We start from the raw sequence: 25144 nt of genomic DNA on the forward strand, positions 1-25144 counted from the left end.
AAGGAAATGGGAATGAGGGTAAACGGAGCCCCTGCCAAGGGGTAAATGGGGGGTGGGGAGAAGAGGCACACAGCAACTGACATGGAGGAGAGAATGGGGTCCCTGTTTTTGGAGGAGAAAAGAGTAGAGTGAGCACACAGAACCCATGGCAGGAAAGACATTGAGGGGAATTGCAGGGAGTCCATGAAATAGAGGGAGATGATGGGGTAGCACATGAGGAGCTTATGGAGGGGAGGGAAAATGCAAGGAGCCCCTGGGATTTGCAGTGAGCTTGGCCTTCCAGAAACTACAAAGTGTGCAGCCTGTTAGTTAAACTTTCCTCCCAAACTTCCTTTTAAATTGAAGCTAAAGTTGCTGTGCCTCTTTATTTGCTAGTACACCTCTACCTCAATGTAACACTGTCTTCGGGAGCCAAAAATTTTTACCATGTTATAGGTGAAACTGCGTTATATTGAACTTGCTTTGATCCACGGATCAGCCTCGCCCCTTGGAGCACCGATTTACTGCGTTATATCTGAATTTGTGTTATATTGGGTTGCGTTATATCGAGGTAGAGGTGTACTATAATTTTGAGCCTGACTGTGGAACCTTTACTCTTATTGGTAACTACATTCGCATGGGGATTGTCCCACTGATTTCTAGAAATAATTCCAAATTGCATGAATTTTAGAAAAACAAGACTATAAGGAAAGGTATTGTTTGGAATCTTACTCTATTTCTGGCCAATTACATTGTGATGGAGCTGGTTGAAAATTTTCAACTGAAAAAATTTGCTACCAAAAAATGGGGTTTGATCAAAAACGTATTTTTCATTAGATTTAATTTAATTTTTCCTCAGAAAACTTTGAAACAAGGTGACAATTTAAACATGAAATGTTTGTCTTGTTCCAAAAGTGGAAAAAAATTGTGAAATTTTGGATTTTTGTTGTCTTCTTCCTTTTTTTGCCACTGAATGCGGTAGAACTACCGTATGTGTAAAGGGTCTCTTCTCCCTGCATAACTTTTTTTTCCAAAGTTGGAGAAGTTTTGAGTGGAAAAGGGTGAGGGAATGCTTGTATATTTTACAAAAAAAAAACTTCACAAACTCAAATATTCCGTTTTAAGTACTAAGAAACAACAACAAACAAATCTAGGGCTGGTGATTTTTAAAATGCATTATATGTGGAAATATTTAATTATTTCTTTATTTAAATTAGACTTGCAGGATTAAGACCCCAAATCAGCAAGCGCTGAAGTATATTGACTTCAATGGGACTTGAGTGCTTTGTTGAGTTGTGGCCTAAACTAGCTTTTAGATTACTTACAATTTCCTTGTCACTCTGATATGCTTGATAAATTAAAAAAGTTGCATTTTTCCTGCATTATAAAAACATAAATGATGTGGCATCATGTAGTCTGCATAATATGTGAAAAATGTTGCAATGTCACTATACATTGTTCACTGTGATAATCAAAAACTTGAAAATTCATGAAGCAAATTTACTGACCCATCTCCAGATTAAATTCAGTTCCAAATACTTTTCTTACTAAACTGTGCTGCAGTGAAAAAGCCAAGAAATAGAAGTCTTTCAAACTTGATCTCTTTTCCTAACTGCTGTGTTTCTTACTATAATAGGATATGTCAAAGGAACATGTTAGAATAGTAATAGAATCTAAATATAAAAAACAAGTGAAGTACCATTTCATGAATGGATATGTTAAGAATGCTAACTTTATTGAAATATTTATCTCAGATGTAAAATACAAAAATTATTACAAATCACACAGTCCCTTGATTTTCAACTCTTAAGATTCTGAAGAGTTGTGTTTGAGTGTTCAAACATTAGAGACAAGGTAGGTGAGGTAACATCTTTTATTGGACCAACTTCTGCTGGTGTGAGAGTGAAGCTTTCAAGCTTACACAGAGCTCTTTTTTAGGTCTGGGAAACTAACTGAGGCCAAGTGTATACTACAAAATTAAATCAACCTAACTTACGTAGGCATACAGTCGCTACAGTAATTATATTGCTTGTGCATATCTGCACTCGGCTCCTTGTGCTGGTGGTCCGTGTCCTAAACAGGAACGCTTTTATCGATTATGCTGTCAGTGTGGGGCATTGTGGGACAGCTCCTGAAAACCAATAAGAGTCAAGGTGAGCAACACAGTGTCTACACTGACACTGCATTGACCTAATTGCATCAGCCTTGACTCTACGCTGCTCGTGGAGGTGGAATTATTAAGTCGGCGTAGCAGGGCAGTTACGTTGGCAGGAGCAAAATTTAAGGCGATGTCTACACTACACAGGTTTTAGTGACATGGCTGTGTCACTACAGCTGTGCTGCTAAAAGTCATGCAGTGTGGCTGCTGTTTGTCGGCTCTCCTGCCAACAAAAAATGTTCGCCCCCAATGAGCAGCGTTTGCATTGTCAGCAGGAGAGCTCTTGAACGCTGGGATAGCTGCCCATAATGCACTGCTCCCAGTGCCGCTGCAGATGCTGCAAATGCAGCCACAACAGTACGCTGGTAACTGTCAGTGTAAACAGACTGCTGCGCTTTCCCTATTCAGCTGTACGAAGACAGGTTTAACTTCCAGCGCTGTAGAGCTGTAAGTGTAACCATACCCTGAGTGTATTTCCCAGACCTGAAGAAGAGCTCTGTGTAAACCTTGTCTCTCTCACCAACAGAAGTTGGCCCAATAAAATATCTTGCAGTATTTGCCAACCCCAAATGTTCAAGAATCATGACTCAGGCTCACCAAAAATCATGGGTATGTAAAAATAATAGATGTGGTGTTCTTTATATTTGTCTTCTGCCTTTTGAACCTTTAAGGTGCACAGAGGGTCACATTTTGAAGCTTTCTCCACCACCACAAGGGCTGGAAACTTACTTTTTCTTTAAGAATGAAGGCTGAAATCATTACATATCCACTTGACTGTAGGAGCTGGGTCTTAAAGGAAAGCAATAATCATCATGAAGCTCATGAGAAAATCATGAGAGTTGGCAACGCTGCCTCCTTGTCTCTGTGATATCCTGGGGCCCACACAGCTTCAACAACACTGTTCAAATACTGTGTTAATGGTGTAATATGCTAAATATCAAGCATCTATTTGTGGCATTTTCAATAATATAATTAAAATATTTGCCTAGCTGATCAACCATTTGAGTGCTCCCATGCAAGAATGTATTTTATTCATTTATACTGAGGCTTTGTACTGGGGAGAGACTAATGTTCTCTGGTTCTACAATAATGTTGAATTCCCTATGTATTTTTTTTTTGAAGGAGAAACAATACCAGTTTTCCCACCAGTCCAACCAGTCCCAGGTTAGCCAGGTATGCCAGCAATCTGAACAGCCCCAAATCATCCACCAGTGCCGAGAAACACAAAGTTGCAGTCCCTGCGAAATAAGCTCAATCTCTGTGAGTGATGGTGGAAGAGGAACGAACACCGTGCAGAGAGTAATAATCCAAGGCTGCGAACCAGTAAGAATAATTCCTGTTTAATAGTTTACTTTTCAGAGCATATTAATATTGTAGATAGAGCACAGCATTTTACCAAGAAATTAAACTAAAGGTCCGTGGGAGCTTAGTTTAAATTGTATAGTGTGGCGATTATGATCTATACATTCTTTTTGAAAATGCTTAGAATAAGTTAAATTAAGAACCAAAATGGATATGTATAGCTATTACTGCTGCAAATCTCAACTTTTCCATTTTCTTGTATTGTTAGCACAGTATGTGAAATGTTTGGTTAAGAGTGTTTGTTTGAACTGGCAATATTCTGACCTAGAAAGGGTCCTGCTGTAAAATTGTTTCGGGTACCCTGTAATTTCTAGGGGCCCAAATGGAAGGCGTTTTTTTTGTTGGAATCTGAGCAGGAGAGCAGTTTTCAAGGTCTGTCAGCTTTATAATCCATGTCCCCTGCAGATGGAGATGAGAATTTTAAATACTTTCCTCTCAATATACAGATTATGGCATTTGGAGGCTAATTTTTCAATTGTGTGTGGAGTGAATGCCTCCAAAAAATTGTGTGTGCCCATTGCACTTGCAAAACCCCATGTTGGCATATGCTAATAGATAGTTACAGGAGGAAAACAATCATTATGAAGCAGCTGAAAATTTTGCCCTTGAGTATAGTATTATGCCGAAAATGGAAAAGATTAGAAAATGTATCCCACCTCAGCAGCTGAATTCTTCTTTATATTCAGGAGTAAGGTAGGTAGATTGACTTGGTTCTGAACTTTTGGTAGGAATTGATCATAGTTTTTCCTTATCAGTGAGATTGTATGCCCTTGATCAAATCATGTCAAACCAATCTGACAGCTTTCTTCAATAGGATAATGAGTCTTGTGGATAAGGGAGAAGCAGTGGATGTGGTACTAGACTTTAGTAAGGCATTTGATATGGTCTTGCATGATATTCTTATCAATAAACTAGGCAAATACAACTTAAGATGGGGCTACTATAAGGTGGGTGCATAACTGGCTGGATAACCGTACTCAGAGAATAGTTATTAATGGTTCCCAATCCTGTTGAAAAGGTATAACAAGTGGGGTTCCACAAGGATCTGTTTTGGGACCAGCTCTGTTCAATATCTTCATCAGTGACTTATATTGGCATAGAAAGTACGCTCATTAAGTTTGCAGATGATACCAAACTGGGAAGGATTGCAACTGCTTTGGAGCAGAGGGTCATAATTCAAAATGATCTGGACAAATTGGAGAAATGGTCTAAGGTAAACAGGATGAAGTTTAATAAAGACAAATGCAAAGTGCTCTGTTTTGGAAGGAGCAATCAATTTCACACATACAGAATGGGAAGAGACTGTCTAGGAAGGAGTACAGCAGAAAGAGATCTAAGGGTTGTAATGGACCACAAGCTAAATATGATTCAACAGTGTGATGCTGTTGCAAAAAAAAGGCAAACTTGATTCTGGGATGCATTAGCAGGTGTGTTGTGAGCAAGACACAAGAAGTCATTCTTCCACTCTACTCTGTGCTGGTTAGGCCTCAATTGGAATACTGTGTCCAGTTCTTGGCACCGCATTTCAAGAAATATGTGGAGAAATTGGAGAGGGTCCAGAGAAGAACAACAAGAATGATTAAAGGTCTAGAGAACATGACCTATGAGAGAATTGGGTTTGTTTAGTTTGGAAAAGAGAAGACTGAGAGGGGACATGATAGCAGTTTTCAGGTATCTAAAAGGGTGTCATGAGGAGGGAGAAAACTTGTTCATCTTAGCCTCTAAGGTAGAACAAGAAGCAATGGGCTTAAACTGCAGCAAGGGAGGTTTAGGTTGGACATTAGGAAAAAGTTCCTAACTGTCAGGGTGGTTAAGTACTGGAATAACTGCCAAGGGAGGTTGCGGAATCTCCATCTCTGGAGATATTTAAGAGTAGGTTAGATAAATGCCTAGACCATCCCGGCTAGACAGTACTTGGTCCTGCCATGAGGGCAGGGGACTGGACTCGATGACCTCTCAAGGTCCCTTCCAGCCCTACAATCTATGAATCTATGATCATCCTCTCCTACAGAGAAACCAATAAAGAGACTAATTTTTCTTTAACAACTATGGTCAATATATACATTACCTTTTACATGCTGTTCAGAATAGCTATGCTGGGTCAGACCAATGGTCTGTCTACCCTAGTATCTGTCTCTGACAGTGGCCAGTGCCAGATGCTTCAGAAGGAATGAACAGAAGAGGGCCAATCCCAGCTGCCAGCAGTTGGAGGTTTAGGGACACCTGGAGCATGAGGTTGTGTCCTTGACCATCTTGGCTAATTGCTGTTGATCGATCTATGCTCCACGAACTTATCTAATTTTTTTTTTTGAACCCAGTAATACATTTGGCCTTTGTCAACATCACCTGGCAACGATTCCGCAGGTTGATTATGCATTGTGTGAAAAACTTCCTTATGTTTGTTTTAAGCAGGTTGCCTGTTAATTTCATTGGGTGACTTTTAGTTTTTGTGTTATGTGAAGAGGTAAATAACACTTCCCTATTCACTTTCTCCACACCATGCATGAGTTCATAGGCCTCTATCATATCCTCCCTTAGTCGTCTCTATTCTAAGCTTGAACGGTCCCAGTCTTTTTTAGTCTCTCCTCATATGGAAGCTATTTCATTCCCCATCATGTTTGTTGCCCTTCTCTGTAACTTTTCCAATTCTGATGTATCTTTTTTGAGATGAGATGACCAGAAATACACGCAGTATTCAAGGTGTGCATGACCAGCTTATAAATTGGTATTACGATATTTTCTGTTTTATCATCTATCCCTTTCCTTGTGGTTCCTTACATTCACTTAGCTTTTTGGCTAACAACCATTCAGTATGCCATACACTGATCTTAGCCAACCAAATGCTTAATTTGTTTAACTGTAGCTAGCCTCAGCAGCGCTCAGTTTTACCTGTGAAGGGTTTTTGGCTGTTAACTGGAGTAGTGCCAAATGAATATATATTGTTAATGTATATTGTCAAGCTAATCATTCCAGCACAGATTTCTCTGGCAATATTTTCCTTGAAATTAGCAACATTTCTCTATTAGTTCTATCCATTGTTACCAGTATGGTTCTGACTGGGAAAGTACAACGGAAGACCCTCTGTTCTGCTTACTTACCCTTCCCTGCGTCTTTGACCATATCTTTTTTTTTCCTACCCCTTCTTGAAATTTTGCACTAGTGTATCCTTTCTCCTGCTTCATTTCAAAGCCCTTCATAAATCTATCCTATTTCTCTGTCCTCATTTTCTCCTACATCGTCTCCTGCTTCCTCACTGGGCTTCCCTTAGGACTGTTCTTTGTCCCCTTGCTCTGCCAACTTCATACCTTTTCCCATGTCATTTGGAAAAACCTCTCAACATGTCAGGTGCCCTCCCTTTCCTTCTTCACAAAACTCTACAATATACATCTGTTCCCTGAAGCATAAGAGGGGCAAACTTAAATAGCTGTGGAACCTTAACTCTAAATTTCTAGACTTTCAACCATGTAATTTTTGAACATGGATTCTAAGAAAGTTCTTTTGTTCATAATATATATTTCACTCCTTAAATCACATTACTCCCAAACAAATGTCTTTATTAAGTTCTGTGTAAATCAGATCTTTCATCTATTAATTGATCATTCTTCCACTGCAACTTAGGTGTCTCAAAGTTTGACTCGTTGGTTTAGTCACTGTTTATTTTTTGGGGGTTTTAACCAGTCATGCAATCATACTCCCAAAATCAATATTTTGCCTAAAGGAATAAACAAGAAGTTAATTCATTCTCAGCTTCTGAAACAGTCAGAAGTCCTCCACAAAGGAGCCATATTTATAGTGCGCTATCAGGATTACTTTCTGTCTGCACTTACCAATAAATTGTCAAATGAATGTGGAAATATACTGAATTGTTTATTTAGTAGCAAAAATTACCATGTAATAAACTTACTATGTTAAACAGGCTCTTCCAATGTAATTAAGGAGTTAATAAATTCTAGAACTTCCTCTACGATTATTTTAGCATTGTGTATCACATTTCCTTTTTTGAGAAATAATGGAGGTTATTTTGGGCTGCCTGCAAGATTTTAATCTCTTACGAGATCCTACTGGATGATATATGTAGCAGTTCCTGTCCCCAAAAATATAGCATCTAAAAACATTTGACAGTACAAGATAATAGAACATTACAGAAGTGGGAGTGGTCTCCGTAGCTGGAACACTTCTTCCTTTTCATGTTCTTTTTTAAAATGAAGGTATAGTACTCATTTTGAGAGTATTTGTTTTGCTTCCTTCCAGAAAGTACTGAAGAAGTTTCTGTCATTTAAAATTCAGTGTGGAGGAGTGTACACTATTATATTCTATGACTTAGTTGGCATATTTGTATAGTACACCTCTACCTCGATATAACGCTGACCTTGGGAGCCAAAAAATCTTACCGCGTTATAGCTGAAACCGCGTTATATCGAACTTGCTTTGACACACCGGAGTGCGCAGCCCTGTCCCCCCCGGAGCACTGCTTTACTGTGTTATATCCAAATTCGTGTTATATCGGGTTGCGTTATATCGAGGTAGAGGTGTAATTACTTTTTTTAATATAATATCTCGTACCTCTTTAAAATGCCAATGGTTTTAATAGAGATCATATTCTGTTTACTCTTGAATTAGCATGATATACTTTATTTATTATACCCCAGAGCAAAGAGAAGGAATTAAACAACTTTTGAGACATCTGTGTTTCATACTAGAAATATTTGGAATTATTTTCCCAAGATATACCAATATAACGTAAAAAAAATATGCTCTTAAGAGATGAACCATCAATTTATAAATAAGAGTGTTGCATTTAGGTCTGATAATAGTAGTTTTATTATTTAAATTTAAATCTTAATTTTTTATTAACATTTCAGGACTAAATTATTTCTTTTTCTGTTATATTTTAGAACATTATCTTGTATTTTTGACACAAACCAGGATCAAATCACAAACTGAGCTGTTGTTTAGCCTTGAATGTTAGCTCCTCGGATATATTCCCATGTTTCTGTTTTAAATAAGCATATTGGGTATACATTGATACAACAGGAAACGTGTATAATTCTACACTTCTAACTTCCATTGAAGTTAATGGAACTACTTGCATGAGTTAAGACCAGCAGGATTTGGCTCATGGCTTGTAAAAATATGCAACATAATAGTGTGTGTATGTTTAAAAAAAAAATCTCACTGAACAGTTATGGACTTGATTATGAAATCTGTATTCATATTAATAATTCCACTGAGGATATTGTCAGTACTCAGTTCAGTAAGAGCTACAGGATTGGGCCCTGAACTGCTATTCATCTTACAGGACTGGACTCTGTGCTTTCAAAATACTTTGCTTAACGTCTCTATAATTGTTAAACGAGAATAAAACATTGAGCTGCAGCTCAATTAACTAGTTTAAACACCCAACAGGCAAAGTACATTACATTTTATTCATTTATACCCAAATCCTTATCCCACTAAAATTAGTGGCAAAGCACCAGCTGATTTTAATATGACCAGGATTTGGCCATTGCAGAGTTCTACCATAAGAACTGTAATTGAGCAAAGGTTACAAAGAAAACATAGCAACATACAACAGTAATCAGAGAAAAATCAGTAAAAGCCAATACTAGTATAAACCAGTGTAAATACTGGCTCTCGGTCTTACCCAAACTCCACCTTTTTCAGACAACTGTTGCACATTGAGCCGATGTTTTCAGAGCACTATCTAGAGAAACGGATCTTTCTTGAGTGGTTAGACCCCCTTATTTCATATGTATAATTGGGATTATATTTTCCAATGTGTATTACTTTGCATTTATCAGCACTAACTTTCATTTGCCATTTTGTTGCCCAATCACCAAATTTTGTGAGATCCCTTTGTAACTCCTTGCAGTCAGCTTTGGATTTATCTATATCAAGTAATTTTGTATCATCTGCAAACTTTGCCACCTCACTGTTTACCCCTTTTTCCAGATCATTTGTGAGTATGTTGAACACCATGGGTCCCAGTACTCATCCTTGGGGAACACCACTATTTACCTCTCTCCACTGTGAAAACTGACCATTTATTCTTATCCTTTGTTTTCTATCTTTTAATCGGTTACTGATCCATGAAAGGACCTTCCCTGTTATCCCATGACAGCTTACCTTGCTTAAGAGCCTTTGGTGGGACCTTGTCAAAGGCTTTCTGAAAATCCAAGTACAATATATATCCATTATGTCATCCTTGTCCACATTTGTTGTCCCCCTCAAAGAATCTACTAGCTTGGCCAGGTATGATTTCCCTTTACAAAAGCTGTGTTGACTCTTCCCCCAGCGTATCATGTTCATCTATGTGTCTGATAATTCTCTTCTTTACTATAGTTTCAGCCAGTTTGCCTGGTATTGAAGTTAGGCATACCAATCTGTACTTGCCAGGATCGCTGCTGGAGCCTTTTTAAAAGATCAGCATTACATTTGCTATTCTCCAGGCATCTGGTACACGGGCTGAACCACAGTTAGTAGTTCTGTAATTTTATATTTGAGTTCCTTCATAACTCTTTGGTGAATATCATCTCGTCCGAGTGACTTATTACTGATTTATCAATTTGTTCCAAAACCTCCTCCATTGACATCCCCATCTGGGACAGTTCCTCAGATTTGTTACCAAAAAGAATGACATGGTGTGGGAATCTCCCTTCCATCCTTTGCAGTGAAGACAGATGCAAAGAATTCATTTAGCTTCTCCACAATGGCCTTGTCTTCCTTGAGTGCTCCTTTAGCACCTTTATCGTCCAGTGGCCCTACTGATTGTTTGGCAGGCTTCCTGCTTCTGTATCGTCACTGGCAGGGCTCAGGGAGTTCTAATGCAATATTCTACATCTTGATTCAACATAATCAATTCATTGATGCAGCATAGGTGTTAAATTCTCAGATTGTCTTTGTGTGATTTTTGAGCTGTAGTTAATAGAAAGCTGAAATGAGAAGAGATAACTAGCCACAAAAGGAAAAGGCAAGATAGTTCTAGTAGTGATCCAATAGAGATCTTACTTGGTTTTAAGAAAGGAGAACTAACATTCAGCAATTTTTAATTCAAATTTCACTTTTAGAGCCTAAAAATGTACCACAGTCTTAGTCACACATGGTCAGTATATTCTAATTCATTTTACTGTAAACAAAAAAGAGCAATAGTCCTTGTTTGAATGTTCTCCAGGGCTTCTTAAGTAGACCGACGCCTGTTGTGTGGCAAGACATTTTATTACCTTCTGAGTTGTAAGAGTACTCTCTGTTCTGAGATGCTTATAATTCCAAGGCTGAATTTAAGGAAGTAAGGACAGAGTGACTCCCTGCATTCTTAATCTCCTTCACTGATTTCATTTTAAATGTCCAGTTTAAACTGATTTTAACATATTTTTGTATTTATTAAAATTAGTTTTAATGATCTATTACATAATAGTTTTATCATGTGGTGATAATCTTTGAGCGTAGTCAGCATTAGCACTTCAAGAACAGATAAGTGGCTCAGGCAACTTCAAGGTGAGTAGAAAAAAAAGTACAAATTATGTAAGAGCAGGGAACATGACAAAGATGTGTGGAACAGATAAAACAAGGGGAGGGAGGCAAACTTAAAAGGCAGATGTTTACACTGGTGACTCATATATTCCGTAGAATTATACAGGAAATGAAACCCAGGTCTTTAGGACAGTAATGAAAGTTAACCCTTGCTTGTTAATCTACAGTTTTAGAGAGAAGTTACCTGTCTCTAGCCACTAGTGCCTTCACTCCTGCTCCTCCAGATCGTCCCATTTCCCTTTCAGTGTGCTGTGCTTTCGTATATAGAGTTAAATAGGAGCATGCCAATTGTAATGAGTGAAATCAGAACCTATGGAGAATTTTGGAAAAGTTAGAGAAGAAATTTTTTCATAGCACCTTAAGGTTAATATCTGTGTGTCTGTAAAAAGAAACCCGCATCTCTGAGGTTGAGACACATTCCATTTGTGCTTAGGAAGACATAGTTGAATGATACCTCAGCATTCCATAAAGACTGCTTTTGCAGTGCTGCTGCAGTCAAAAAGGCTATTTAATTGCGCCACAGAATAAATGAAAGATGTCTATGGAAAACAGCCTCAGTCTAAGTGACTGTAGTAATGTTTACTAAATTCTGCAATAAAGAAAAGGAGGTGGTTCTTCGAATGGTGGGTCCCTATAAGTATTCCAATCATGGGTGCGCATTCCCGCTATGTTTTCTTAGCAGTGTCCACTGAGCGGCATGTGTGTCTCCTTTGTACTCCCAGCTGAGGTTATAATAGGCCGTGCGGGTCAACACCTCTTCAGTTCCTTCTTACTGTCGCATGGCCTGAGTCAGAACTCTTGTTCCTTTGCGCTCTTAGAGAGTGTTCTGATCTGTTGTATATCGTTTGTGTTCTGTTGTTTCCTTGTTTGTTGTTTAGAGCTTACTTTGGTGGATCCTTCCTTTTGTTCTACTTCTCCACCTCCTTTAATACTTTAGCACCACTGGTTTCCTCTTTCTCCAGATTAGAAGTGTATTGTAAACCACAGTGATGGAATAAGAGATCTTATTTGAGATTCTGGTTCTGTCGTTCTCCATCTAAATTGCAGTTTAAATTTGCTTGATGATGAGTCCAAAGCCTATAATCCTTAAAGCATATATTCTAGAATGTCCATGTGTGTGTTAGATTGCATGATTTGAATTAGTGTAGCTATGGATACTTGTAAGACATTTCCGTACACAATACAGTGGAAGCAAAAATCATTAAGAAAATCTGGAAGTTATCAACAGTTTTTTCATTTTTTTAATTCATGCAGTGAGGGTTTTTTGGTGTGGTTTCCCCTGCCCCAAACGAATGCTGAAAATACTTTTTCCAATATTTTTTCTCTCCCCTACTTCCACTGGGCTGTTTAACTTGAATTGTCTGTGGCTGCATAGTGTGTGGAGGTCCTGAAAGGGGGATTCCTCCAGGGGACTTAGGCATCTAAGTCCAAAATTCAGATTCTCAACATTCCCATGCAGCTGCCACCTATCCCTGTAGGTGCTTATGTTTCCATGGGTAAAATCTGCTAGGCCCCTAAATTTCTGCTGTTAGGCATCTGCTTGGTTTTCTCGGTCCTGACACCACTGAGCAGCTCCAAGCAGGGTTCACCATAGGCATTCCCCAGATGTTTTCACCTGTGGGGCACAAACTGGTTAAGGTGACCAGACAGCAAGTGTGAAAAATCGGGATGGCCGGTAATAGGCACCTGTATAAGATAAAGCCCTGAATATCAGGACTGTCCCTATAAAATTGTGAAATCTGGTCACCCTAAAACTGGTAGACATCCTCAGAGGCAGCCTTAGAGCCTATTGATCGGATCAAGCACAACACAAAACACACCTGTCTCCAGAGCCTAGGTGCCTGTCTTTGGGGTTGTGAATGCCACTTAGCAGCAGCGCACCTAAAACTTTATTTGCTGTAATGCTTAGCCTGAGTCCCTCTTATGAATCCCATCCCGAGTATATCTTCCAAATTCCACGATTACAGAGCCTGCCTTGTATTTTGTGGGGATTCTTCCTTCTAGAAACAGCTGCTTAAAGCCAACTTCAGCTTTATGCAGCCATTCAAGCCCATCTTCCCAGAAGCGGGGTGTCTGTGCTGCCTTTTCAGAGTGCCTGTGGGAAGTGCCTTGGGGAGAATGCTGGGCCATATGCTGTTAGCTAGATAGCTAAGCAGTAAAAGGATTTGTTGTATGCTAGTAAAGCTCCTTAAAGACACTGCATGCCTAAGTTGAAATCTCACTGCTGTCTGCTTCTTTACGGATCCAGAGCTGCCAACTAGGGGGAAATTGGTCAGATTACTTCCTCCTCCCTCTGCCATGGTCCTTGGGTCCTCTTCTGAGACACTTTTTTTCAGTCCCCTAAGTTTACCCCTTTCAAGTCACAGGCCCAGCTCTTCTTTGGGTGGGACCCCCAGTCCAACCGCTCTCTAACTGCATCTCTGGGTTACATTCCCCTGGTTGTCACTTTCAAAAAAGCAAAGTCTTTCTTGTTAACCTTGATAACATTGTTTTCCCCTCCAGGTACACAGTCTTCAAGAAACTAATGGGCAGCTGGACTCCAGATATTTTGGCGAGCTACTTGCTGAAGTGAACCGCAAGAGCAATGACCTGTACAGCTGTTTACTGCAGCATGTGGAAAAGATAGGAAGAAGGTATTGTAGACTCCCCTCATTGTGGTGTTCTAGGAATCTCAGGAACTCATACTATGATTAGAGAAAACAGTGCTGTTTGTTTGAGCTGCATTCTGCAGACAGCTAAAGTTCATACAGTGTGGTGCATAATAACTTAGCTCCTTAAGTGTTTCAAGATGTCAGAAGCCATGCTATTTTATTGAATGCAGTGAGTGTATTTCAAAGTGTATGACTAATGGTCAGGGCACTTTACTGGAGTTAAAGTGCTATGTATCTCCCTTGTCAAGATCATTTAGACAGCACATAGTGCATACTGAAGTGAATATACTGCACGCCGTGACGTTTTGCTTTAAGACACAGTTACATTATTGTACTCGCCTGAAGATGCAAAGAAGGAAACTACTCTGATGCCAATGTTAAGTGGCATGTTCTGGATTCAGAGAAGGTTATGTGCACCATAATGCACAGCATCTGTAGGCAAATTAAGCTTTCTATATGTATTATAAACCACTTCTGAAAGAATAATTTGATACTGAATCCTCAGGCTGCAGCTATCTTCAAAACAAACTACAAGTTTTTATAAAATTCCTCATTCTTCTCCTCCCCACCACTTCTTTCCTTGGACGCATTGGGCCATATCTGCCTCCTGATCAAGCAGTGAAGGTTCTCCAGGAATGAATTTGTTCCAGTCTGTAGAAAATAGTAAGATTTTAATAATACTGAGGAATTAACTCATCCAGGTACTGGTTAAGGCATTGACAGTGCTTAGAGCAATTGTAATGGCTGTCTGATGTTGCTTGGGAAAATAAGAGGCCAGTTGGGCTGACGATAACCCTTCTTTGTTCTGATCCCTAAATTAAAAATGTGGAGAGCAAAAGCCTGCCCCATATTTCTTCTCAGGATTGGGCGGTTTTTTTCATTCCTTTCAGATCAGCAAGAGACATGCTGTTAATCTGTCATTTTTGTGTGTGTGTTTTACAGGACACAGGACAATGAATCTACAAGTCAAGTAAGCACTCGGAGCAATCCAGTCCAAATGGTCACTAACTATTTGTTAGTGATAACAATGGGGCAGATTCTCAGTTTTGAACTCCATGAAATTATGCCAGTTCACCCCAGCTGAGGATCTAGCCCAATCTGTAATGTCAGGAGGACAATCTTCGATAGTTGTGCACTCCTAGTAAACAGTAGGATTCTTAAATATATCTATAGCAATATGGTTTTAAATATGTTTTTAAACATGTACATTTAAATAATTTGTACCATTATTTAGCAGCTTGTGAGGGGCAAACGTTAAAACTTTTTTCCTGCGTGTTTGCCTGTAAAACTGACAAGATGTGTAAAAACTTGGATAAGATGTGTGTCACTTAAAAAGCTTCCTACTGTAACCACTAAATCATATATCACTTTCACCCTCCCACAAATGCAGCAGCGGTTTTTAACAACACTGCACAGCCTTTCTCCACAGGAAGTGAAGTATAATATTGTCTCCAAATGAAACTTAAAGTGAATTTAGACTGACAAATGCAAACAGACAGATTAGTGAGTTACAATCTTTAACTGCTATGATTCTGTTGGAATTTGGCCAAGTGGATCAGGGGCAGAAATTGTAGTTCAGTAAGAACTTGGTGGAAAGAGTGACACTTACTAAATCAGGTATAGCATGTCCTGCACCATGTAGGTCATTCTAGTCTCCATCGACTTACTGACCAAGTCTTCACATACCTAGCATGTAGGATTTGATTTGATCAGATCACATCACACGCTAGTGTAGCTGCAACTCAGTGTAACTTTTATTTCTTCAGGATAGGAAAATAATTGTTTGTTATTTCTAAAATAATACACATTTTAAAAGACACTCTTTTTGCTTATTCATCAACAAAAAATAAATATGCTTCAAACTAATGTGTCTCCAACTAAATTAGCTTTATATACAATATAAGATATAAATTTTGGAAGTTTTCTGGATATAACCTTATCTGTGTGCATGCCATTTCTCAGAGTTTTCTGTCTTTCTCGTGTTTTCCAAGCAGTAGAGTAATTTAATAAAGAGATCCTGTTGTGGTATACAGAAAGAATTCTTATTTAAGATGTCAAAGCCAACAAATTGGTTTGTTTTTCTATCTTCATTATTAGGTAGAAGACATTGAAGGTTTGATTCCCAAAGGACTGTCAGAGTTGACAAAGCAGCAAATTCGCTATCTCCTGCAGGTATGCAAATAGAAAATATTACTTGCAAATCTACAAAAAACATAGTTAATTTGAGGCAGTTAATGTTTGCCTTACACCTGGAAGCACAGATGTCTTACACATTTTTATTCTATCTAATGTAACTATGAATGTTATTCCTATAAACATCTAATCCTTTTTTGAATCCTCCTAGGGGTTTGGCCTTGCTGTCTTGTGGCAGTCATTTCCACAGACTAATTGCTTTTTTTACATTATTCACATTTCCTCTTATCCGTTTTAAATCTCTTGCCTTTCAGTTTCATTGGAAGTCTCCTTGCCTTATAAGGACGGATTAAATAGGAGCATCTGGATTACCTTGTCTGTACTTTTCCTTATTTGGTCATATTTTATATTAAGAAGTGATTAGTGGGTATTTTATTAAATTGTTAATTGTTATAGTTCAGTAGATCTTATTGATTGCTTACAATCATGTTTTGTAACCATCTATAACATCATCTGATGACAATCTATAACACGTGCTACTCATGCTTATGACATCTATTAATAACTTAACATTTTATAAACCATTTGTAAGTGAATCTTAATATAAAGTGTGCCTCGCCTTTTTGTATACCTCTATCATGTTCTCTCTTAGTAATTTCTTCTAACAGTCCCAGTCTCTCTCTTTGTCACTCATCTTTGGATTCCTTTAGCCAGATGTTTCTGGATATGCGGTGATCAGAAAAAGAACTCAAGGTTCCAAATGAAGGCTTAGTATCTTTACATAATGGCGAAATATTCTCAGTATTTTCTTTCTCATCCTTTATACATTTTAGTAGTATGCTTTTCTGGCCACTTGTGAAATGTGCTTGGTCAGAACTGGAATTCCAGCTTAATTCACGTGGGATTGCTGAGGAATTGTAGTATAAATGTTATGTTTGAAGCCCCCTTCTAGTGATAGCCACTGCAGGGGCAGCAGGTGGAGTGATGTGGGAGGTACCATGTGCTCGTGGCTGCTACTTTAAATACTATTTTGATACCTGTAGTCAAAATAAAAGCCCATCCTGATTTTTATTTTACGCAAAGGTATTTCTTTCAATTAAAATTGCTAGCGTTAATCTTACACGTTACAAAACACTTTTTTATTAATATGAACTAAGAAGAGATGTTGGGAATCCTGTGAAAGCAGCTTTCAAAAGTGCTGTGTATAATAAGAAAAATAAAGTAGACAGGGAAACATGATCCATTTTGATCCAGACATGAAAAAGACCAGATTACAAACTTTACTATATAAATACCAAGCCTTCAGTGATAATCCCAAGAGTCACTGATCCTACCAGTAAGTAGAATGGTTTTTGTATCCTTTCAAGGAAAACAATTTGATTCTTCACCATAACTTTAAAACAGACTTGTTGCACCATGACATACTGCAATACGTATAGTTTTAATATGAACATGCCCAGAGCACTGCCACTTGAGTGTATTAACAATTAAAAAAGACCACCACCAATATGGCATTACTAAGCACTACTGTGTCTCTTTTTACAGATAGCTGACTCCTTTTAAATCTGTTTTGCTTTTCCACACTAGAGGGAGGAGCTGGTGTTCTTATCTAATGGTTTTTGTCCTTGGGGTGAAAGCTTAGTTTGGCGTATCTCAAAGAAGATGAATCACTGGTGTGTGCTTTCCCAAGAGTGATGACTAATGTGTTTTTTTTGTAATTGCTCAAATTCTGAATGCTCTAAATTCACCATACAGCTGAAAATCGGAAATAGTGTTATTTTTCCCTTCCCACTGTGTGCATATATGAAACTCTTCTTTATTTCTCTTGTTCTTTTTTAGTTGGAATGTTTATTTTGTCCTGTATTGAGGCAGTAATCTAAATAATTTTGTGTAACTGACAGATAGTGTTGTTTTTAGTGAATGAAAAAGTCTCATCCTTGTAGACATGGATTTAGATTTCAAAGTACTAGTGACATTAGTAGCTCTTGCAAATCTGTTTTCTAGATTTATTTAATTGCAAACTTGGAAATTACATTACTCTGCAGCTATCCAACATGCATCTCTAAACAGATTTGCAATAAATCCCATACCGTTAAACTAAAGACAATCAGTTTTACTGTTCTTGTTGTTGTTAGTTATTGTCAAAGATTATATCCCACAAAGAAGCTGAAACCAATCCTTTTCTTTTTTCTAGATGAGAGTGACATCCGATAAATCACTGCGACTTGTACTTTCCACTTTTGGTAGTTTGCGAGAGGAGCTTTGCCATCTACAAGATGACTTAGGGGTAGGTCATTGCAAAATTTGGATTCCGTTGCCTAATCTCTTTTGTTGGTTGATTTGAAGGCCAGAAGGGACCATTATGATCATCTAGTCTGACCTCCTGCATAACACAGATCTGAGCTTGTTACATTACATTGTTTGAAGTATTTGCAAGAATCAGCTTTAGTCCATAAAGAAAAATTTAGACTAGACTAGTATCTTGTCCCAGCAGCAAACTCCACTGCAGTTACCACTGTTGCATGATGACTTTCCCTTAATAATTAGCTGTATTGGTAATTGCCTGTTTTGATGAAGGATACTTTGATATCAGGACGATGTGAATAGCATAGGAAGACAGGACAGAAAAATAATAAACCTATATATACTGTGATTTATATCTACCCATACTTGATGGTGCTTAACTTGACCACATGTAAAATGATAAAGAACAGAAATACAAAAAACAGAACCTAAGTATTCTGTTGAACAGAATGAGACAGAAGCCAGAGCTTTCCCAGGGGCTGGCCAAAGACCAAGGAATGAACTTCAAAAGGAACAAAGGACCATCTCAAACCTCACCACCTTCCACTCTAAGTGAAAGGTGCATTTTTTTGATCTTGCCTTCTCTAACATGTATTAAAAAAATCCAAAATACTCCACCGCACACACTTCTGCCTCTAGGGGAAGGATGAGAGAACACATGTGACAGATGTTAGTCATGTTGTTTAATGCACTACTATCATGAGATGAGAATCTATATAAAAAATAATGTAACCATGGACACTTTGGGCTAACTGTGCAGTATTGTAACAGAGCAAACAAATCAAGAATAATATTGAAAGTATATCCAACAAAACAGATACAGAATTAAGTACACATCCGGGGGTTTGTTTCATTTAGTTTGACTTTATGATGAGCTGATAATTTATTTTAATTCGTCTATTTCTTTTAAAAATAAGGGGAACATTTTCTTATTTATACTGACAAATTCTAGAAGCTATTCATAACAAGTACTTTTGTCTCACAGAAATTGGAAACTGACAAGATGTTACTAGAGAAAGATCTGGCTTTTAAAGAATCTCAGGTGAAGGAGTATGAAACACTGTTGGCATCTGTGAGAGAGAATAATCGCCAACAGCAGGTACATTCATATATTTATTTTGAACAAATTTACTATCCAAGAATTCACACTTAGAATAAATACTGAGCTCTATGAACAACTTTCACAAATCTATTCTTGGTATAACAGCTTCCAACAAAAAGGAGGTAAGTTAGAGATCAGCATTCTCTGTAACATGTGAATGTGTTGTTCTGAACAACTTTATACAGTACTGTTACTGGAGATGTTCAGGCATCTAACACATAGGATTCTGGCTAGGAAAATAAAGGGTCCAATTCTCATTTATCCTAAAGCCCCACATGCTGTGCTTCCCATGTTATGGAGCCTTAATATGGATCCAAATTATTTTTTCTACTTTTAATTTTTAAAAATATATTTGTGTGTGTTTTGAGATCTGGAAATGTGTTCTGTGTAGGATATGGTAATTGCCAAAAATATCATAATTCATAGCCATTCTAGCAGAAGCAATACGTTGAATCTGCTAGTAATTTGTTTACAATTTTTTTAGTAATGCTCCATGTACAATTGAAGTTGTTGTCCGCCTGTGAAAGCCAATTAAGAATTTAGCCCACTATATCAAATAAACATTGGGAAGTCTTTTGGGGGTAGGGAATTTTGTCCAAAACTAGTGATTTTGAAGAACTTCCTCGCTTGAAAATTCCAGTGCTAAGTTTCATAGCTTCTTCTAGAGTGAATTTGGCCTACCTCCTAGAATGCCCAACCTCTTTCCATATATGCTTACACGGACACTGGATACCGTTTATACACTAAAGACCTGGCGCAGGGAGATGCTGACTGCCTTTAATTCTCATTAATTTAACAAAAGTTAAACATGTGCAGCATCTTCCCACATCCGGCTTTCCAGCTGATATGAATCAGCTATGAATAACGTTATGTAGGACAATAAGTTAAAAAATGGCTCCCCATAAGTAATTGTATACTCAAAACTGAGCTTTGCTCACAGACAATCCTCACCGACCATATCTAAGAATTTTTAGTCTGCTGCTTTCATAGCAAGGACTCAGAGACAGTGCTTCAAAGTGTCGTTCATTGGAGGAACAGATCATCTCTCTCCGGTATGCTGAGGGAGAGAAGGACTGTCGGTTAAAAGAACTGGAATACTGCAAGCGTGCCTTGGAACAAGAGATTCAGAACCTGAGAATGCAGGTAATGGGTTTTTTATTTTCCTGTCAATATCTTTTCACTCATAAATCCAGCTGCACTAGATTTAGAATTCATAGAGCGGCAGGAAGGTGGACCTGTAAAGATAATTTTAATACAGAGAGAACTTGTTCTCTCATCTGATGATACATACTTTATATCCTTATAACTGTATAATAATTAAGAGTGCTATAATTTTGTTTTGCATAGACCTGTTCTAATCCAGTGATACAAACCACCACAGATGAGCTCTCTAGTCGTTACGTGGAGATGATTAACAACCTGAGAGAGGATAAAGATAGAGAGATCCGCAATCTTAGGGTATGTTGGTTATCTTATAACATACATCCATAATCATATATGGATTTCTGAGCAAAGTATGGATATAGGAAAGTGGCAGGTTCCATTTTCAAAATTACAAAATGGAAAAAGCTTATACCAACCAACTATACATACTTCAGGTATTCTGTGGTTTGAAATTAGAGATAGTGGTCTCTGTTTTGTATCCACTGAAATCCTGGCCTTATTGTTCACATTGTGTTTGGTTTATAACTAAAAATTCGCTCTCCAGAAGCAGATTTTACAGAATCTTTTCTGACTTCAAACTGGGTTGGCATTTTTAGTACACATTAGAGACTTGTGAGTTGAGCATAAATAAAAGATTCATGTATCCTGAGGGGGGTGCAAAAACTAACCACAAAGGCAGCTTTCAAAAATAAGACAGATCCTGATTTAAGTTGTACCTATAAAGCCTCTGTTGCACCAAGGGTACTGTATTTATATTTGGCCAGCCTAGAGATCATTCTAACTTGTGCTATAATTGATAACCAAAAGAATTTACCAGAGCATGCTGAGTTTCATAAACCTACTGGTACCAAACAAAAAAAAGCACCAATGAACTACTAAAGTAATAATGTTAACTGGGAATCACTCCATTGCACCCAAAAGGAGCTAAAATCATTTAATTGAAGTTGACCTATTCTTGAGTCTCCCTGAACATTTTTTTAAATTAATCTGGTTATTTTAGTGTAGTTTCTTGCTGTGTGAGAATCCACACAAACATAAGAGGATGACATCTAAAGTGCTGACAAATGTACCAAGTGGACAAACTGGAAATACAAATCTTTTTTCCCTTTTATTTCTTTCTGTTAGAGTACTCCAAGGTATTGTACCAATAGCAGATATAAAACCTTAAAACTTTTAAATAAAATTTGGATTTTTAAGTGTATTATCCTTTTATTATTTGATGAAAATCCTTCATTTTCAGAGTCATGTCCAGGATTAGTCACACAGACAGAGGACCATACTTTCTGTATTCATCTATTCAGGGTCATGATTGTTATCTAGGCTTCTAGACACTACCATAATACAAATCTTAAATAATTATAAAGTAACAGAAAACAAAGAGCAGCAAAACATGGGAAAAGTAGTGCATTAAAAAAAATAAATCCACAAACTGGATAAAATTAGCTTAATTCTAATTTAAAGGTGACCAGCAAAGGAGGAAAAAGTTGGACTTTTTGGTTCATTATGTATTAAAAAGCCCTGAACAGCCTTTTTTTTTCCCCAACCTTTTCCTTTAAAAAAAAAAACCACATCAGTAATTCAAGTTTAGTGTTCCACAGTTTTGACAATTAAAAGTTAGATCCCCAACGGCATCTTCTAAGCCATCTTTTCTCCTGTACAGGTGTGTGAGAGAAATGAGTGTTAACTAAAAACAAACTTAACAGTTTTAAAGATATGAATAAAATTGGCTTCTCCTGTCAATCAAGCTTAATTATCCGAATTCTACCAGTTGCCTGTAGCATCGTTCAGAAAAAACAGCATAGAAAAACTTGAATTTCTTCCTTTTCTTTTCTTCTCCCTGCCCCCTGCCATCAAAATACATACAAAATTAAAATTCAGATATTTCTGAAACACAAAGCAGCAAAAGAAAAAAAAAAAAAAAGGGCACTACTCCATTGTTTGTTCATTGCGGGTCAACTTTATTTAAGATATGTAGACTGTTCTTTTCCTTAGATTCCTTAGCATGTGTATAACTATTTTTTTTAAAGTCCCAGATAAACCAGTTCCAGCAAGATATTTCAAGAAGAGATGGAAGTAACAGTGACTTCCAGATGAGGCTGCATGAACTTACTTCAATGTTAGAAGACAAGGAGACTTTTATTAAACAGCAGCAAGAGGTAAGAGAGTGTTCATTTGTCCTGCAGTTTTATAAAGTCTATTATAACTCTTACTCTGTTGCAGATCATAAGAAAATTCAAATTTTAACTGTGTAAATCATTAGAATTTAAGGGGGAAGGGTAGAGAAGCTCTGCCAAGATAAGAGATTAGTAGTGCTGTTTCCTTTAATTGCTCTGCTACATGTAAACTATAAGGCTTTGGTTTGTAGGACACTTCTTCCATCTATAACTATAAAATTCCTCTGTAAGAATCTTTAATACTTAACAGCTGTCCCTTCCTTTCTTCCATGCTAAGTGGAATCTATGAGCATGCTTCATAGAGAGGGGAGTTCTGCCACCTGTTCAACCTTTGTATCTCCTGAAACAGAAGTATGTTTTTGCCCAGCCTCTAGTAATAACATTGACTGTTAGGTGGAGCCTGTAGGCCTCTCTCTGACCCAGTCTATTGGAATAAGAAACTTTATTCCATTGTGTTTAACCTTAAGTGTTTTCTTGTGACTTTAGACTTAACATTTAGTGAAGAGTTCAGAATTACCATTTTTATTTTTGGTTTCCCTAGGAACTCTTCAGGTTGAAGCAAGAAAGATTATCATGCAATCAATCAACAGGTGTAACAAAGTCTGTCATCACAAAAAAGTAATGTAGCAATACAATTTATTTTTTAAAATGTTTTTTTTAATTTTCATTTTATACTGGTTTTCACAGAAGCAGTTGCCTGCAAATGTCAGGTTACAAGAGTCTCTTTTAAAATGTTTATTTAATAACAGTGTTTAGAAAAAGCTCTAGAAAAATGTCTGGAGAGGATGTGCTTTATATAGTCCCACTAACCATTTTAATGAAGTGTTTGGAGGATCTGAAGATAAATGAGTGTGTTCCTTCCTCTGACTCTCACTTGACAAACTAAACCTTAGAAGGTTGTATATGTCTGAGAAATGCCAGTATTCTGAGACTTAGTTGGAAATCTATCCTATTGCACTTCTTATTCAAAACGTGTGTATTTATGGGCAAAAAACATATGGCAGTCTCCATCCTTACGTGAATGCTGATTTTAGATTTGCTTGCTTTAGGGATAAAAAATATGTACTACTATTTTGCTCTTCAGAGGTTGACATAAGGCATCGGTAGGAGAAAGGCTGTAGTGTAAAAACTGACATAAGCTGCAAGGGTCCTATTACACCTCCATGATAGGCATTTGACTTATGCTGGTGTAGTTAGGAGCCGTGAAATTCACAAGAAAGCCTGCTCCCCGTTGGGAGCACAGTAACTGACAGGAGTCCAGGTGCAGATCTCCCTGCCAGAGACAAATAGCCCCAGGAGGCTGCCCTCCCCTGGCTCCTGGCAGGGAGTTGCATGGACCTGAAATCCCTGCCTCTTAGCCTCAGACACTACCCCTCTTCAGTCAGTGGAAGTGGCATTCAAGTCACCATAACATAGGTTGACTAAGGGTACGTCTACAGTACGGGATTATTCCGGTTTTGTAAAACAGATTGTATAAAGTCAAGTGCACATAGCCATACTAAGCATAATAATTTGGTGGTGTGCGTCCATTTACCGAGGCTAGAGTCAATTTCTGGAGCATTGCACTGTGGGTAGCTATCCCATAGTTGCCACAGTCTCCCCTGCCCCTTGGAATTCTGGGTTGAGATCCCAGTGCCTGATGGGGCAAAAAACATTGTCGCGGGTGGTTCAGGGTACAGCCTCACCCCTCCCTCTGTGAAAGGAGCAGACAACCGTTTCACGCCTTTTTTCTTGGCTGAACTGTGCAAATGCCATAGCACAGCAAGCATGGACCCTGCTCAGATCAAGACCGCAATCGTGGACGTTGTAAACACCTCGCGCATTGTCGTGCAGTCTATGCTGAACCAGGACCTGCAAATCCAGGCGAAGAGGCGGCTATGGCATTGCGGCGACCAGAGTGATGAGGACATGGACACAGAATTCTTTCACACCGCAGGCCCTTGCGTTTTGGAGATCCTGCTAGTAATGGGACAGGTTCTAGCCCTTGAACGCCGATTTTGGGCCTGGGAAACAAGCACAGACTGGTGGGACCACATAGTTTTGCAGGTTTGGGACGATTCGCAGTGCTGCGAAACTTTCACATGTGTAAGGGCACTTTCATGGAACTTTGTGATTTGCTTTCCCCTGCCCTGAAACACCAGAATACTAAGATGAGAGCAGCCCTCACAGTTGAGAAGCAAGTGGCAATAGCCCTCTGGAAGCTTGCAACACCAGACAGCTACTGGTCAGTCGGGAATCAATTTGGAGTGGGCAAATCTACTGTGGGGGCTGCTGTGATGCAAGTAGCCAAAGCAATCATTAAGCTGCTATTACGAAAGGTTGTGACTCTGGGAAAGGTGCAGGCCATAGTGGATGGCTTTGCTGCAGTGGGATTCCCTAACTAACTGTGGGAGGGGCGATAGATGAAACCCATATCCCTATCTTGGCACTGGAGCACCAGGGCACCCAGTACGTAAACCGCAAGGGGTACTTTTCAGTGGTGCTGCAAGCACTGGTGGATCACAAGGGCCGTGTCACCAACATCCACGTGGGATGGCCGGGAAGGGTTCATGACGCTTGCGTCTTCAGGAACGCTACTCTGTTTAAA

General features: G+C 38.4%; 1 protein-coding gene across 1 annotated transcript in view; it reads left to right on the top strand.

Annotated features, from left to right (window-relative positions):
• The window catches only part of POF1B (POF1B actin binding protein), a 57153-nt gene that overhangs the window by 24440 nt on the left and 7569 nt on the right, over positions 1–25144 (top strand). Inside the window, exons 4-13 of the mRNA XM_075068741.1 lie at positions 3260–3460; positions 13532–13662; positions 14623–14650; positions 15778–15852; positions 18008–18100; positions 19103–19216; positions 20210–20362; positions 20567–20677; positions 22411–22539; positions 23099–23175. Of these exons, the coding sequence (XP_074924842.1) occupies positions 3260–3460; positions 13532–13662; positions 14623–14650; positions 15778–15852; positions 18008–18100; positions 19103–19216; positions 20210–20362; positions 20567–20677; positions 22411–22539; positions 23099–23175 (1112 nt within the window). The remainder of the gene's footprint in view (positions 1–3259; positions 3461–13531; positions 13663–14622; positions 14651–15777; positions 15853–18007; positions 18101–19102; positions 19217–20209; positions 20363–20566; positions 20678–22410; positions 22540–23098; positions 23176–25144) is intronic.

This window comes from Chelonoidis abingdonii, chromosome 8 (assembly GCF_003597395.2).
Source record: "Chelonoidis abingdonii isolate Lonesome George chromosome 8, CheloAbing_2.0, whole genome shotgun sequence".
Lineage (NCBI taxonomy): Eukaryota > Metazoa > Chordata > Testudines > Testudinidae > Chelonoidis > Chelonoidis abingdonii.